Source organism: Canis aureus, chromosome X (assembly GCF_053574225.1).
Source record: "Canis aureus isolate CA01 chromosome X, VMU_Caureus_v.1.0, whole genome shotgun sequence".
NCBI classification, from domain to species: Eukaryota; Metazoa; Chordata; class Mammalia; order Carnivora; family Canidae; genus Canis; species Canis aureus.
Genome location: NC_135649.1, coordinates 78,509,514 through 78,525,913, shown reverse-complemented (window position 1 = coordinate 78,525,913; position 16,400 = coordinate 78,509,514). Strand labels below are relative to the sequence as shown.

General features: G+C 37.5%; 1 protein-coding gene across 4 annotated transcripts in view; it reads right to left on the bottom strand.

Moving 5' to 3' along the window:
* Positions 1-16,400, bottom strand: part of WNK3 (WNK lysine deficient protein kinase 3) — a 159,596-nt gene that overhangs the window by 37,279 nt on the left and 105,917 nt on the right. For all 4 annotated transcript variants that reach the window (XM_077889328.1, XM_077889327.1, XM_077889329.1 and 1 more), the window contains exons 11-12: positions 15,929-15,993; positions 8,021-8,168 (exon numbers count right to left, since the gene is read on the bottom strand). In XM_077889328.1, the coding sequence (XP_077745454.1) occupies positions 8,021-8,168; positions 15,929-15,993 (213 nt within the window). The remainder of the gene's footprint in view (positions 1-8,020; positions 8,169-15,928; positions 15,994-16,400) is intronic.

Genomic DNA, 16,400 nt, shown 5'->3' with positions numbered 1-16,400 from the left:
ACACTTTCATATACCATACACAAAAATAAATTCAAAATGGATGAAAGAATTAAATGAGAGGCCTAAAACCATAAAAATCCTAGAAAGGGACACAGGCAGTAATTTCTGTGACACTGGCTGTACCAACATTGTTCTAGATATGTCTCCTGAGGCATAGGAAATAAAAGCAGAAATGAACAACTGGGCCTATATCAAAATAAAAAGTTTCTGTACAGCAATGGAAACAATCAATAAAACTGAAAAACAGGGATGCCTGGGTAGCTCAGCGGTTGAGCGCCTCCCTTAGGCCCAGGGTGTGATCCTGGAGTCCCGGAATCAAATCCCGCATCAGGCTCCCTGCATGGAGCCTGTTTCTCTCTCTGCCTGTGTCTCAGCCTCTCACTCTCAGTCTCTCATGAATAAATAAAATCTTTAAAAAAAATAAAAGATAAAAAACTGAAAAACCTACTGAATGGGAGAACATATTTGCAAATAACATATCCAATAATGGGTTATTATCCAAAATATATAAAGAAATTCTACAACTCAACACAAAAAATAATCTGGATACAAAATGGGCAGAAGAGAGAATCAGAGCTCGGCAAGATGGTAGAGTAGGAGGACCCAGAGCTCACCCCATCCTGTATTTTCAACTGGGTATCATTCACATCCAAGTCAATAAACTGGAGAGTGATCCAAAGACTGGTAAAACAAACTCCATAAATAAATATAGGGAAGAAGCTTCATCTCAAAGGTTAGTAAGGTGAAGGAGGCCGCCTGCAGAAGGGACTAGTTGTGCATACAATGAAAGCAGAGAAACAGGCCCTCACACCAGGGAACTCAAGTAAGGAAGACTACTCCCTATAAAGTTTGGCTTTAAGAACTAGAGGTGTTGAATTCTAGGAGCTTGTAAAACCAGTGGGGCTTTAGAGGTCAGCTGAATCAGCACTAGGCAAGCCAGGAAGGCAAGTGATAGCTGGGCTATCACCCTTAAAAAGACAGCAACCTGTGGAGAGGCAACATAAAAATGGCAGTTCACACAAAGCTGGGGGAAAACAGGAGACAGATATGTTCGTACTGATTTTGGAGCTGGCAGGTGCCAATTTTCTCCACTGCACCTCAGCATAAGCACAGAGACATCTGCGGGAGATGGGACTGCAAAAGTGCTTGCTACCTTACCCACTAGCACTGTGCCACACCCATGGTTTTGGCTGAGAACTTGCCTACTACAAACCTGCTAGTCTTGGTGCTAGGCTTAGGGCAAATTTTGTTAAATATGCATATGTACCCCACTCAGCTGCAGGGTGCACAGCTGCCATGGGGCAACAGGTACATCCACCATGTCCAACTGTACAAACCCACCAACCCTCATGTGTATTGCCCAGCCATGATCCCCCAGCCACTATTGTGAGTCAAGCTCAACCACATGCCCCTGGCCTCAATAGCGCATAGTCCCCAGACATGGCAGCACTTCAGAAGATCCTGGATAGGACTCATGGCACAGCACAAACTTTGCTAACATGGCAGCCCCACTCCCAAGTTCCTCAGTGGGCACAGCCTCTCAAATGGGCCTGCCTGGGGCCCACTAACACCAGAGAGAGCAACCACAGCCACAACAAGTAAAGAGACAGTGCAGATGACTGCAATGAAAGGAAAACTGACCCAGACACAACAGCAGGTTGTAAACAACATACATAGGATACTTTCCTGAAGTTCCAGTTTCTGGTGAACAGAGGTCCTTGAACTCCAGAGCACTCCAGGGCCCCTTCTTCATAAAGTCACTAATTTCTTTCTTTTTTTCCCCCAAAGATTTATGTATTCATTGAGAGAGAGAGAGAGAGAGAGAGAGAGGGAGAGTGCAGGAGGCAGAGGCAGAAGGTGAGGGAGAGGGAGGAGGGAGAGGGAAAGAGAATCTCAAGCAGACTCCATGATGAGCATGGAGCCTGATGCAGGGCTCAAGGTGGGGCTCAAACTCAACTCTAAGATCACAACCGGAGCTGAAACCAAGAGTCAGACACCCAACCATCTGCGCCACCCAGGCGCCACATAAAGTCACTACTTTCAATAGCAGAAGATACAAGTGACCATCTTCACACAAAAATAGACATAGAGAGCCAGACAAAATGAGGAGACAAAAACTTACCCCAAATAAAAGAACTGGACAAGGCCATACTCAGAGACATAAGTAAAATGCCTCATAGAGAATGTAAAAAAAAAAGATAAGGAAACTCACTGAACTGAGAAACGAATGGAAGACATGAGTAAGACCCATAACACAGGGATAAGTAAAGACATAACAGAGATAAAAGGGCACAAAGAAATGAGAAACATACTTCATGGAATGAATAGCAAGGTAGAAGTAGAGAAATTAATTAGTGACCTGGAAGAAAGACTAGTGGAAAGTAATTAAGCTGAACAAGAGACAAAAGAACTATGCAAAAAAAGAATAGACTTAGGGAACTTGGTCAATCCATCAAATGTAATAAGATTCAAATAACTTGAGCCCAGAAAAAGAAGAGAGAAGGGGGTGGGAACAGAAAATTTATTTCAAGAAATAATAGTTGAAAACCTCCCTAATATGGGAAAGGAAGCAAAATCCAGTTCCAGAAGCCATAGAGAACCCCCAACAGAATAAAAAAAGCAGAGACTGACACAAAGACATACTGTAATTAAATGTGGAAAATATAGTAACAAAGAAAAAAATTTCAAAAGCAGAAAGATGAGAGAAATCCTTAACTTACAGAGGAAAAACCATAAGACTAGCAAGAGATTTTTTAACAGAAACTTTGCAAACCAAAAGAGAGTGGCATGATCTATTCAAAGGGCTAAGTGGGAAAAAATCTGCAGCCAAGAATATTCTATCCAGTAAAGCTATCTTTCTGTATAAAAGAAGAGATAGAGTTTCACAGACAAAAACTAAAGCACTTCATGATCATTAAACCAGCCCTGCAAGAAATACTAAAAAGGACTCTGAGTGGAAAAGAGAATGCAAAAGTGACAGTTATATGGGGCACCTGAGCAGATCAATAGGTTCGACATCTGACTCTTGATTTCAGTTCAGGTCATGATCTCAGGATGGTGAGATTGAGCCCCATGATGGGCTCTGTGCACAGCAGAGGGTCTGCTATAGATTTTCTCTCCCCTCTCTCTCTGTCCCTCTCCCCACTAGTATGCAAGTGCTCTCTCTCTAAAACAAAGAAACAAACTTTAAAAGTAAAAACAAAAAAGTGACAGTAGAGATATAGGAAATAGAAAGTAATAAAAGTGAGTATTTCTGTAAAAAATCAGTTAAGAAACTCACTTAAAAAAGGATAAAATGAACTACCATATACCTGAAACATGGGGAGGACAAGAGTTAAGAATGGGTTCAAACTTAAATGACCATCAACCTAATACAGACTGCAATATGCATTAGATGATATATCAAATTTATCATACATCAAACATTACATCATATATCAAGACCACTAATATTCAAAGAGAAAGAAATCCAAATATATCACTAAAAAATCAATACATGAAAGAGAAAAAGCCAAGAAAGAGTTGGAGAAAATCTTTAGAAACAACCACAAAACAAGTAATAAAATGTAATAAATACACATCCATCAATTACTTTTGATGTAATAACCAGATTAAATGTTCCAATGAAAAGACATATGGTAAAAGAATGAATAAGAAAACAATGCTCATCTATATGCTGCCTATAAGGGACTGATTTTACACCTAAAGACACCTGAAGACTGAAAGTGAGAGGATGGATAAACATCTATCATGGCAAATGGATGTCAGAAGAAAACCTGAATAGCAATACTTACATTGGACAAACTAGACATTAAAACCAAGAATGTAAGAAGACACAAAGAAGGACATGACAAATAAAGGGGACAATCCAACAAGAACGTATAACAACTGTAAATACTTACAAACCTGACATGGGAGCACCCAAATACATAAAATGGTTAATACATAAACATCAATAATAATACAATAATAGTAGGGGACATTAACACCCCATTTACATCAATGGACACATCATCTAAACAAAAAATCAACAAGGAAACACTGGCTTTGAATGAAATACTGGAATAGATGGATTTAACAGATACAGTCAGAACATTCCATCCTAAAACAGCAGAATACACGTTCTTTTCAAGTGCACACTGAACAATCTACAGAATAGATCACATGGTGGCTCTCAAAACAAGCCACAACAAATTCAAGAAGACTGAAGCCATACCATGCATATTTTCTGACCACAATGCTATGAAACTAGAAGTCAATCACAAGAAAAAATCTGGAAAGACCACAAATACATGCAGGTTAAATAACATGCAACAGTCAATGAATGGCTCAACCAGGAAATAAAAGAAGAAATAAAGAAACAAATGAAAATGGAAACACAATGGTCCAAAACCTTGGGGATGCAGCAAAAGCTGTTCCAATGTGGAAGTTTATAGCAATGCAAGCCTACCTCAAAAAGCAAGAGAACTCTCAAACAACCTGACCTTGCACCTAAAGGAGCTAGAAAAAAACACAAACAAAACCTGAAACTGGCAGAAAGAAGGAAATAATAAAAATTAGAGCAGAAACAAATGATACAGAAACTGAAAAAAAAAAAAGAAAAACAGTAGAACAGACCAGTGAAAGCAAGGACTAGCTCCTCTACCGAGACTTATCAAGAAAAAAGAAAAGGCTTAAATAAATAAAATCACAAATAAGCTAAGAGAAATAATAAACACCACACATAGAAATTATCTTGAGAATATTATGAAAAACTATATACCAGAAATTGGGCAACCTAGAAGAAATGGATAAATTCCTAGAAACAAACTATCAAAACTGAAAACAGAAGGGAATAGAAAATTTGAACAGATAACCAGGAAAGAAAGAGTAATCAAAAAATTCCCAAAAAACAAAAGTCCAGGTCCAAATGGCTTCACAAGTGCATTCTACCAAACATTTAAAGAACAATTAATACCGGGAGGCCCTGGTGGCTCAGCGGTTTAGCACCACCTTCAGCCCAGGGCCTGATCCTGGAGACACCGGATTGAGTCCCACATCAGGCTCCCTGCATGGAGCCTGCTTCTCCCTCTGCCTGTGTCTCTGCCTCTCTCTCTCTCTCTCTCTCTCTGTGTGTGTGTGTGTGTGTGTGTGTCTCATGAATAAATTTAAAAATCTTTAAAAAAATAAAGAACAGTTAATACCTATCCTTCTCAAACTATTCCAAAAAATAGAGAAGAAAGGAAAACTAGCAAATTTACTCTATGCTGCCAGCATTACCCTGATACCAAAAGCAAATAAAGACACCACTGAAAAAGAGAACTACAGGAGTCCCTGAGCGGCTTAGTCAGTTAAACATCTGCCTTTGACTCAGGTCATGATTTCAGGGTCCTGGGATCAGGCCCCACTTCAGGCTTCCTGCTCAGCGGGGAGTCTGCTGCTCCCTCTGCTTCTCCCCCTGTTCGTGTTCTCTTTCTCTCTCTCAAATAAATAAATAAAATATTTTTAAAAAGATAGAGAACTACAGGCCAATATCCCTGATGAACATACACACAAAAATCAGTGTTTAAAAAGGAAAAGCAGGGGCACCTGCATGGCTCAGTAAGTTAAGTGTCCAACTCTTGATTTCAGCTCAGGTCATGATCTCAGGGTTGTGAAATCGAGCTTCACATTGGGCTCCACACTCAGTGAGCAGTCTGCCTCTCTCCCTTTCCCTGTACCCCTCCGTCAATTCATGCACTCACTCTCTCTAAAATAAAGAAATAGATTTTTAAAAAATGAAAAAGGAAAGAAAACTGGAGGCTTCACAAATCTTCACGAATCTGGACATCAAGTTATACAACTGAGCTGTATTAATCAAAACAGTATGACACTCACAAAAATAAGCACATAAATCAATGAAAAATAATAGAAAATCCAGAAGTAAACTCACAACTTTAGGGCCAGTTAATCTTCAACAAAGCAAGAAACAATATCTAATGGTAAAAGGACAGTCTCTTCAACAAAATGGTATTGGAAAAGCTGGACAGCAACACACAAAAAATGAAATTCCACCACTTTCTTACACCATATACAAAAATAAATTCAAAATGGGTTAAAGATCTAAATGTAAGACTTAAAACTAAAAATCCTAGAAGAGAACACAAGCAGTAACTTCTTGACATCAGCACTAACAACTACTTTCTAGTTATCTCTCGAAGAAAGGGAAACAAAAGCAAAAATGATCTAATGGGACTACATCAAAATCAAAAGCTTCTACACAGCAAAGGAAGCAATTAACAAAACGAATTTTGTTTTATATATCTGTATATATCTGCTAGTATAGTGTATACCATATTGCTAGTATGCAAAATATATAAAGAATTTATAGGGATCCCTGGGTGGCGCAGCGGTTTGGCGCCTGCCTTTGGCCCAGGGCGCGATCCTGGAGACCCGGGATCGAATCCCACATCGGGCTCCCGGTGCATGGAGCCTGCTTCTCCCTCTGCCTGTGTCTCTGCCTCTCTCTCTCTCTGTAACTATCATAAATAAATAAAAATTAAAAAAAAAGAATTTATAAAACTCAACACACAAAAACAAATAATCCAATTACAAAGAACATAAACATTTTCCAAAGATTTTCAAATGGCCAACAGACATGTGAAAAGATGCTCATCATCACAGAAACGGAAATCAAAACTACAATGAGCTATTATCTCCCGCTTGTTAGAATGGCTAAAATCAACAACACAAGAAAGAACACCTGTTGAGGAGGATGTGGAGAAAAAGGAACCCTCAAGCACTGCTACTTGGAACACAAACTGGTGTAGCCATTGTGGAAAACAGTATGGAGGGTCCTCAGAAAGTTAAAAATAGAACTACCCCACAATGCAGCAATTGCACTATTGGGTATTTGCATAAAGAATACATAAACACTAATTCAAAGGGATATATACACCCCTGTGTTAATAGCAGCACTATTTAGAATAACCAAGATATGGAAGCAGCTCAAGTGTCCATCAATTGATGAATGGATAAAGAAGATGTGGTATATATATATAAAATGTAATATTATTCAGCCATAAAAAAGAATGAAATCTTGTCAATTGCAACAAAATGGATGGAGCTCAAAAGTGAAATTCTAAGCACAGGAAGTCAGTGAGAGAAAGACAAATACCATAGGATTTTACTCATTTTGTTATTTAAGAAATAAAACAAACAATTGAAAAAAAGAGACAACCAAGAAACAGACTACAGAGAACAGGTTTTTAACACAGGGGAGGAATATGAGGGATGGGTGAAATAGATGATACAGATTAAAGAATACACTTATCATAATGAGCACTAAGGATTGTACATAACTACTGAGTAACTATATTGTATACCTGAAACTAATACAACACTGTATGTTAACTATACTGGAATTAAAGTTAAAAACCTAATAAACTTAATATATTTGTTATGCATGTATGTGTGTTCAGCAAAAGAAAAAGAATATGAAATTATATATATAGGTTTAAGCATCCATCCAAAACATATATCACATTGGTTAGAAATAACAGCTTTAAAGTCTGAATTGGATTCAGATCTATCACTTGCTAATACAATGACCACAGGATAATTACTTTACTTCTATAATCTTTAGTATCTTTATTCATAAAGATGAGTATACCAACACCTATCATACAGGGTTACTGAAGGATTAAATGATAAAACAAATGCATAACATTTGAAGTTCTACCACAAAAGAATACAATAAATTTGCTACTATTACTAGTACTATTACAACCTTAATCATGTAAAATACTACACATACATATAGAGGGAAAAAAAGATGAAAACTAAAGCATTAATAGGAACTATTTCTGAGAGGTGATAAAAAGTAATTTTTATTTTCTTCCTAATATTTCCTAGTACATAATACTCGTATCAGAAAAATTTTTAATGAAAGATATGTTAGCATTTCACAATGCTCTATACTCCTGTCTGAAGCAACATGGCCCCAATCTGTCAACATACACCTCTACACACACTCTTAACCAAATAATATTTACACACTGACCTGAAGGACAGTAAGTTGGAATTTAGTCCCCTTCTCTGGTCGAGGACAGGAAGCTCTTCTTTGTTTGATCCGATCTTGTTTGCCATTTCCACATGGGTTATCAGGGGTATTGATGTTTTCCTTCACAAATGCCACATCATGATTCAAACTAGTTATTAGAAAAAAACAAAAGCAACTCCTATTCAATTTCTCAGAGAAAACAGTATTCGATGATTCTCAAAGCACAGTACTTAACCCAAATCAGAATTAACATCTGAAATTCTATGATGTCTAGAAGAATTCCATTCTGATGGTAAAATTCTAGAAAAACTCCAATTATAAAATTATATATAATGAGTTTAAGGAAAATAAGAAATATAATATCTGAGAATATACAAAAAGCAAATTGTATACTTAAGATTGGTTAATTTAATGGTATGTGAATTGTATCTCAATAAAGATGTTTTTCAAAGTTATGAAAAACTGAGATAATATGTATTTATCTGGCAGTCACCTGACAGTAGTAGGAATGAAATAAAAACACTGTCATTGATGGACCTTTATGGAACCTTTTATCAGAGGATGCTCTCGATCAATTTTATCTTGTTTGTTTTGGGGTATATTATTAATGTGTTCAAATACAACTCCTAACAAACAATTTTCTATCAAAATATACCTGTTTATGTATTGAACTCAATAGAGTATAAACAGATGAAGTGCAGGACATAAGAACAGGGTAGGAGAAAAAAACAAAAAATGAAAATGAGACTAAAAATATGTAGTAGTGACTTCTTGGAAGATGGTAGCAGAGTAAGAGGAACCCCTATGCTCACCTGTCCCATGAATACAACCAGGTAACTATCAAATCATCCAAAATACACCAGAAATTAACCTGAAGACTATAAGAATGAACTACACAACTAAAAGTAAAGAAGAGGCCACACTGAAGAAGACAGAAAGTGTGGAGACGTGGCTGGGGAGAGAAATAGACTGCAGCCACTGGGGTGGGGAGGAAGCAGTGGTCACAGGAAAGGGTTACAGACTACCCATACAGGGTAGTGAATGGGAAAACAAATCCCCGTAGCAAGAGAGGTCAAATTTTGTGACTCTTGACAATCAGTGGGGCATAAAGCCTGGAGTTTTAAAGGTCACTGGGCTTGGCTGGGATACAATCCACAGGGGATTGTGCTGCTCTTGCAGAGTAGACAGGCAAACAACCTGTGGGTATACAGTGTGGAAAGAGTGATATGAAGAGTACCTGGAGTACAAAGTGGGGAGGTTATTTATTCATTTCAGACCATATCCCAGAAAAGCAGCATTCACGGAGAGAAACCTTCAGGAAGAAAGGAGCTAGGTGGTGCTATTTCCTTCCCCTGACCCTAAGTGTAAGCACAGGGCCACCACAGGAACCAGCACAACTCTGACGATCCCTACCTAACATGCTTACACCAAGCTCTGCCTCTCCCACATTCCAGTGGTACCTTGATTTCCCAGCTCTTTTGCCATACTCCCACCGTGGCAGGCCACCTCCCCAGAAGACTGGCCCCAAACTCTGCTTACACATTGTCTCCTGACAGGAATTTTGCAGAGTCTCAGTTACAGTGGTGGTGAGAAACAGACCAGAGCACACCTAGTTAAAACATGCCACTTCAGGCAAGGGGACAAAACGCTGCCCACAACCAGCAAGCAAAGTCTCTGCAGACAACTGACCTGAAGGACAAAGTGCCTAGGACAAAATAAGAGCATATGCAGGACACACTGGAGACACTCCAGCAAGCTACAGGCCCTGTGGAACAGGGATACTACTGAGCAGGGCACAAGGACCTATTCATCAGAAGGCCATTATCCTTAAGAACAGAAGATGTAGCTGACTTTCCTAACAGAGAAAGAGGCACAGAAATATCAGTAAAATGAGAAGACAGAGAAATTTATCCCAAATGAAAGAATAGGACAAGGCCACGGCCAGAAATCTAAGCAAAAAGGAAATTAGTAACATGCCTGATAGAGAATTTAAAGTAATGTTCACAAACATACTCACTGGACTTGAGAAAAGAGTGGAAGACATTAGTGAGATCCATAATACAGAGATAAGGAATAACATAGCAATGATAAAGGGCTCATTAAACAAAATGAGAAGCACACTTGACGGAATGAAGAGCAGGATGGAAGAAGCAGAGGAACAAATTAGTGACCTAGAATACAGAATACTGAAAACTAATCAAGTTGAACAAGAGAGAAAAAAGAATTATGAGAAATGAAAATAGGCTTAGGGAACACAGTGACTACACCAAATGTAATAACATTCGTATTATAGGAGTCCTAGAAGAAGAAAGAGAAAATGGAGTAGAAAATTTATTGTAAGAAGTAAAAGCTGAAAACTGCCCTAATCTGGGGAAGGTAACAGACATCCAGATCCAGGAGGCACAGAAAATGCCCAACAAAATCAATAAAAGGAGATCCATACCAAGATATATTGTAATTAAATTGGCAAAATACAATGATAAAAAAATAAAAGCAGCAAGGCAAAAAAATATAGTAACATAAAAGAGAAACTCCATGGGGCACCTGGATAGCTCAGTTGGTTAAGCATCTACCTTCAGCTCAGGTCAAGATCTTGGGAGTCGCGGAATCAAATCCCACATTGGGGTCCCAGCTCAGTGAGGAGTCTGCTTCTCCCTCTCCCTCAGTTCCTCCCACCACTCATGCTCACTAAGTAAGGCTCACAAAGTGGGGCCAGCAGAGGATTTTTCAGCAAAAGCTCTGCAAGCCAGAGGGGAGCAGCATGATAGATTCAAAGTGCCCAATGAGAAAAATCTGCAGTCAAGAAAACTATCCACCAAGGCTCTCATTCAGAATAGAAGGAGAGATAAAGAGTTTCCCAGACAAATAAAAACTGAAGGAGTTCATGACTGCTAAGCCAGCTCTGTAAAAAATATTAAAGGGGATTCCTAGAGTGGGAAGGAGAGAACAAAAGTAAAAGTATAAAGGTAGGAAACTAAGCAGTAAAGATTAATATTTCTGTAAAAATTCAGTCAAGATATTCACAAAATAAATGCAAAACACGTAAAATATGTAACTATATGAAATATGACAAAATATATCTAAAATGTGGGGAGGAGAGGAGTAAAGAATAGGCCCAAACTTAAACAACCATCAAATTAATACAGACTGCTACATGCAGAAGAGGTCACATACAACCTAATGGCAACCATATCTCAAAAACCACTAATAAATATGTAAAGGACAAAGAGAAAAAATCCAAATATATCAATAAGGAAAATCACCAAACTGTGAAAGAAATAAAACAATAAAGGATCAGAGAAAATCTTCAGAAACAAACCACAAAACACAGAATAAAATGACAATATATCAATAATTACTTTGAAGGTAAATGGACTAAATGCTCTAATCAAAAGTCATAGGGGGACAGAATGGATAAGAAAATAAGATTCCCCCCCCCAAAAAAAAAGAAAAAAAGAAAATAAGATCCATCTGCAAGTGGCCTATAAGAGACTCATTTTAGATTCAAAGACACCAACAGATTGAAAATGAGGAGGTGGAGAAACATCAATCAAGAAAATGGATGTCAAAAGAAAGATGGAGGAGCAAAGCTTATATCAGAGAAAATAGACTTTAAAACAAAGACTGTGGGATCCCTGGGTGGTGCAGCGGTATGGCGCCTGCCTTTGGCCCAGGGCACGATCCTGGAGACCCGGGATCAAATCCCACGTCGGGCTCCCGGTGCATGGAGCCTGCTTCTCCCTCTGCCTGTGTCTCTGCCTCTCTCTCTCTCTGTGACTATCATAAATAAATAAATAAAAATTAAAAAAAAAAACAAAGACTGTGACAAGAAACAAAGAAGGACACTATATAATCATAAAGGGGATATCCAACAAGAAGATGTAACAATTATAAACATCTAGGCACCCAACAGATGAGCAACAAAGACAAAAAGTTAATAACAGATACAAATAATCAATAATCATACAGTAGTTGAGTACTTTAATACCCAACTTATATCAATGGACTGATCATTTAAACAGAATACCAGGGTGCCTGGGTGGCTCAGTTAGTTAAGCATCTGTCTTGGGCTCAGCTCATGATCTCAGGGTCCTGGGATCGAGCCCCGTGTTGGGCTCCCTGCTCAACAGAAAGTCTGCCTCTCCCTCAACTCCTCCCCTCACTCATGCTTGCTTGCTCACCCTCTCTTAATCGCTCAAATAAATAAATAAAATATTTTTTAAAAGATAGCAACAAGGAAACACTGGCTTTGAATGAAATACTGGAATAGATGGATTTAACAGATACAGTCAGAACATTCCATCCTAAAACAGCAGAATACATGTTCTTTTCAAGTGCACACTGAACAATCTACAGAATAGATCACATGGTGGCTCTCAAAACAAGCCACAACAAATTCAAGAAGACTGAAGCCATACCATGCATATTTTCTGACCACAATGCTATGAAACTAGAAGTCAATCACAAGAAAAAATCTGGAAAGACCACAAATACATGCAGGTTAAATAACATGCAACAGTCAATGAATGGCTCAACCAGGAAATAAAAGAAGAAATAAAGAAACAAATGAAAATGGAAACACAATGGTCCAAAACCTTGGGGATGCAGCAAAAGCTGTTCCAATGTGGAAGTTTATAGCAATGCAAGCCTACCTCAAAAAGCAAGAAAACTCTCAAACAACCTGACCTTGCACCTAAAGGAGCTAGAAAAAAACACAAACAAAACCTGAAACTGGCAGAAGGAAGGAAATAATAAAGATTAGAGCAGAAATAAATGATATAGAAACTAAAAAAATAGAACAGACCAATGAAACCAGAAGTTGCTTCTTTGAAAAAAATTAATAAAACAAACCTCTAGCCAGACTCAGAAAAGAGAAAGGAGGTGCACCTGGGTGGCTCTGTTGGTTAAGTGTCTGCCTTCAGCTCAGGTCATGATCCTAGGACCTGGAATCAAGGCCCACATCAAGCTTCTGCTCAGCAGGGGGTCTGCTCCTCCCTTTCTCTCTGCCCCTCTTCCCACTTGTGTTCTCTCTCTCTCTCAAATAAATAATTAAAATCTTTAAAAAAAAAAAAAAAGGAAAGAGAAAGGACCCAAATAAACAAAATCACAAATGAGAGGAGAAATAACAACTGACATCACAGAAATATGAACAATTATTGGAGAATATTATGAAAAACTATATAACAACAAACTGGACAACCTAGAAGAAATGGATAAATCCATGGAATTATATAAACTCTCAAAACTGAAGCAGGAAGAAATAGAAAATTTGCAAAATCAGATAAAGATACCACGAAAAAAGAGAACCACAGGCCAATATCCTTTATCCTTGATGAATACAGATGCAAAAATCCTCAACAAAATACTAGCAAATCAAATCTAACAATACATTAAAAAATCATTCACCACAATTAAGTGGGATTTATTCTTGGATTGTAAGGGTGGTTTAATAGTTGCAAATCTATTAATACATTACATCACATCAATAAGAGAATGAATAAGAACCATATGATCATTTCAATAGATGGAGCAAAAGCATTTGACAAAGTACAACATCCATTTATGATTAAAACTCTCAGTGAAATGGGTTTAGAGGAAACATACCTCAACATAATAAAGGCCATCTATATAAAACCCACAAGTAACATCATACTTAATGAGGAAGAACTGAGAACGTTCTCGTTCTCCTAAGGTCAGCAACAAGTCAAGGAAGTCTATTGTTTCACTTTTATTCAAGATAGTACTGGAAATCAAGCCACAGCAATCAGACAACAAAGACAAAAATAAATAAATAAAAGGCATCCAGATTGGTAGTAAGAACTAAAACTTTCACTATTTGCAGAAGACATGATACTATATATAGAAAACCCATGGGCAGCCTGGGTAGCTCAGCGGTTTAGCGCCACCTTTGGCCCAGGGCATGATCCTGGAGACCTGAAATCGAGTCCTACGTCAGGCTCCCTGCATGGAACCTGCTTCTCCCTCTGCCTGTGTCTCTATCTCTGTCTCTGTTTCTCATGAATGAATAAATAAAATCGTAAAAAAAAAGAAAAGAAAATCCAAACAACTCCACCACAAACTGCTAGAACAGATAAAGAAATCCAATAAAGTTGCAGGATACAAAATCAATATACGGATATCTGTTGCATTTCTTTCTTCGTTAAAGATTTATGTATTTGAGAGAGTGAGAGAGAGAGCGCGAGTGAGCATGAGCAGGGAAGGGGCAGAGGGAGAGAGAGAGAGAGAAAAAGGATCTTAAGCAGGCTCAACGTGGGGCTTGGCCCCAGGTCCCTGAGATAGCAAATGCTGGCAAAAATGTGGAGAAGAGATAACTACTGTGCAGTTAGTCAGACTGTAAACTGGTGCAGCCACTCTGGAAAACAGAATGGAGGATCATCAAAAAATCAAAAATAGAACTACCATATGACTCAGCAATTTGACTTCTGGGAATATATCCTCAAAACCAAAAAAACTAACTCAAAAAGATATCTGCACCCCTGTGTTCATAACAGCATTATTTACAAGAGCCAAGACATAGAACATGGAAACAACCTGTCTGTCCATAGATGGATGAATGGATAAAGAAATTGTGGTGTGTGCATATATACACATACACACATACACTCACACAGTAGGATATTATTCAGCCATAAAAAAGGGAAATCCTACCATTTGCAACATCATCAATGGACTTTGAAGGCAGTACGCTAAGTGAAATAAGTCAAAGAGAAAGACAAATAATGTATAATCTCATAAGTGGAATGTAAAAAAAAAAACAAAACAAAAAAGTAAAAAAAAAAGAAAAGAAAAGAAAAGAAAACCCTACACAAATTCATAGAAAAAGAGATCAGACTTGTGGTTACCAGAGGTAGAGGGTGGAGGGAGGGAAAACTGGAAGATGGTGGTCAAAAGGTACAAACTTCCAGTTACAAGATAAATAAATACTAGGATGTAATACACAACATGCTATATTTAACACTGCTGTGTGAGATACAGGAAAATTGTTAAGAAAGGAAATCCTGTGAGTTCTCACCACAATGAGAGAAATTTTTTTCCTTTTTTATTTTCCTTTTATTGTATCTATCTAAGAAGTTGGATGTTAGTTGAACCTCTTGTGGTAATCATTCCACAATGTATATGCAAATTAAACCATCATGGTGTATGCCTTAAATGTATACAGTGATGTATGTCCACTATTTCACAATAAAACTGGAAAAAATTACAATCATAGAATTAAAAACTCATCAAATGGGTACAATAGCAAAATGAACCAAACAATGGAAAGAATCAGTGAACTTGAAGAGAGAACAATAAAAGTTATCTAATTTGAACAAACACAGGGAAAAATATTAGTTTACAACTACCAAAAAATAACAGTTATATACCTAGTTGTAATTTATTTCTTTAAATTAGATGGGCTTTTACTCTAAATTGCACTATTCTTTCTTTCCTTTAACTCTCATAAGCTTTTCTTAAAAATATAATAATGAGAACAAGAAAATGGTGAATAATTTAACAATCCATATGATCATTATTAACATAAAAAAGTAAAAACAATACTTTTTATTTTTATTGAACATACACACAAATACAAGAACACAGAAGCTTCTCTAATCAAGAATCACCAAGGGGATGCCTGGGTGGCTCAGCGGTTGAGTGTCTGCCTTTGGCTCAAGGAATAATCCCGGTGTCCTGGGATCGAATCCCACATCAGGCTTCCTGCATGGAGCCTGCTTCTCCCTCTGCCTATGTCTCTGCCTCTCTCTCTGTGTCTCTCATGAATGAATAAGTGAAGGAATGAATAAAGAAATAAAATCTTAAAAAAAAAAGATTCACCAAGCACCTATTGAGTACAAATACTTCAAAATACTCTCGTTGTTTTCATGGTATTAATGTGAAAATACTCACCTTCTAACTAAATCCGGTTTTAGAAAAGCTGCTTGTTGTTCAATTCCAATGGCCTGGGATACAGGCTGTAAATAGTACAGAGATAAAACTTGTTATAATAGTAAACTTCAAGCTAAAAATGCAATCTGCAATTATTTCCAAAAACATGGTTGCTACATTCCATATTTTGGTTATCTCACAAACTAGGTAGAATGTCTACATTACTGAATGTTTGCTGTTATTACCAAACATAAAGAAAAATAAAATATACCAGTATTTATATTCATCAATATTTTTCATTTGAAAAGATAGCATTATCTTATATACATACTTTTGTTTGTGTTATTTTTCAATGGAGAATATGGACATTCAGCTTCCTGTCCTGACTGTAAAACCAGTACTAAAAGGAAGAGTTGCCACCATTTCACAAAAAGATAAATAAAATGACTCAAGCTTTAACTTACTTTGTGCTCTGGCTCTTTCTTGCTCTCTT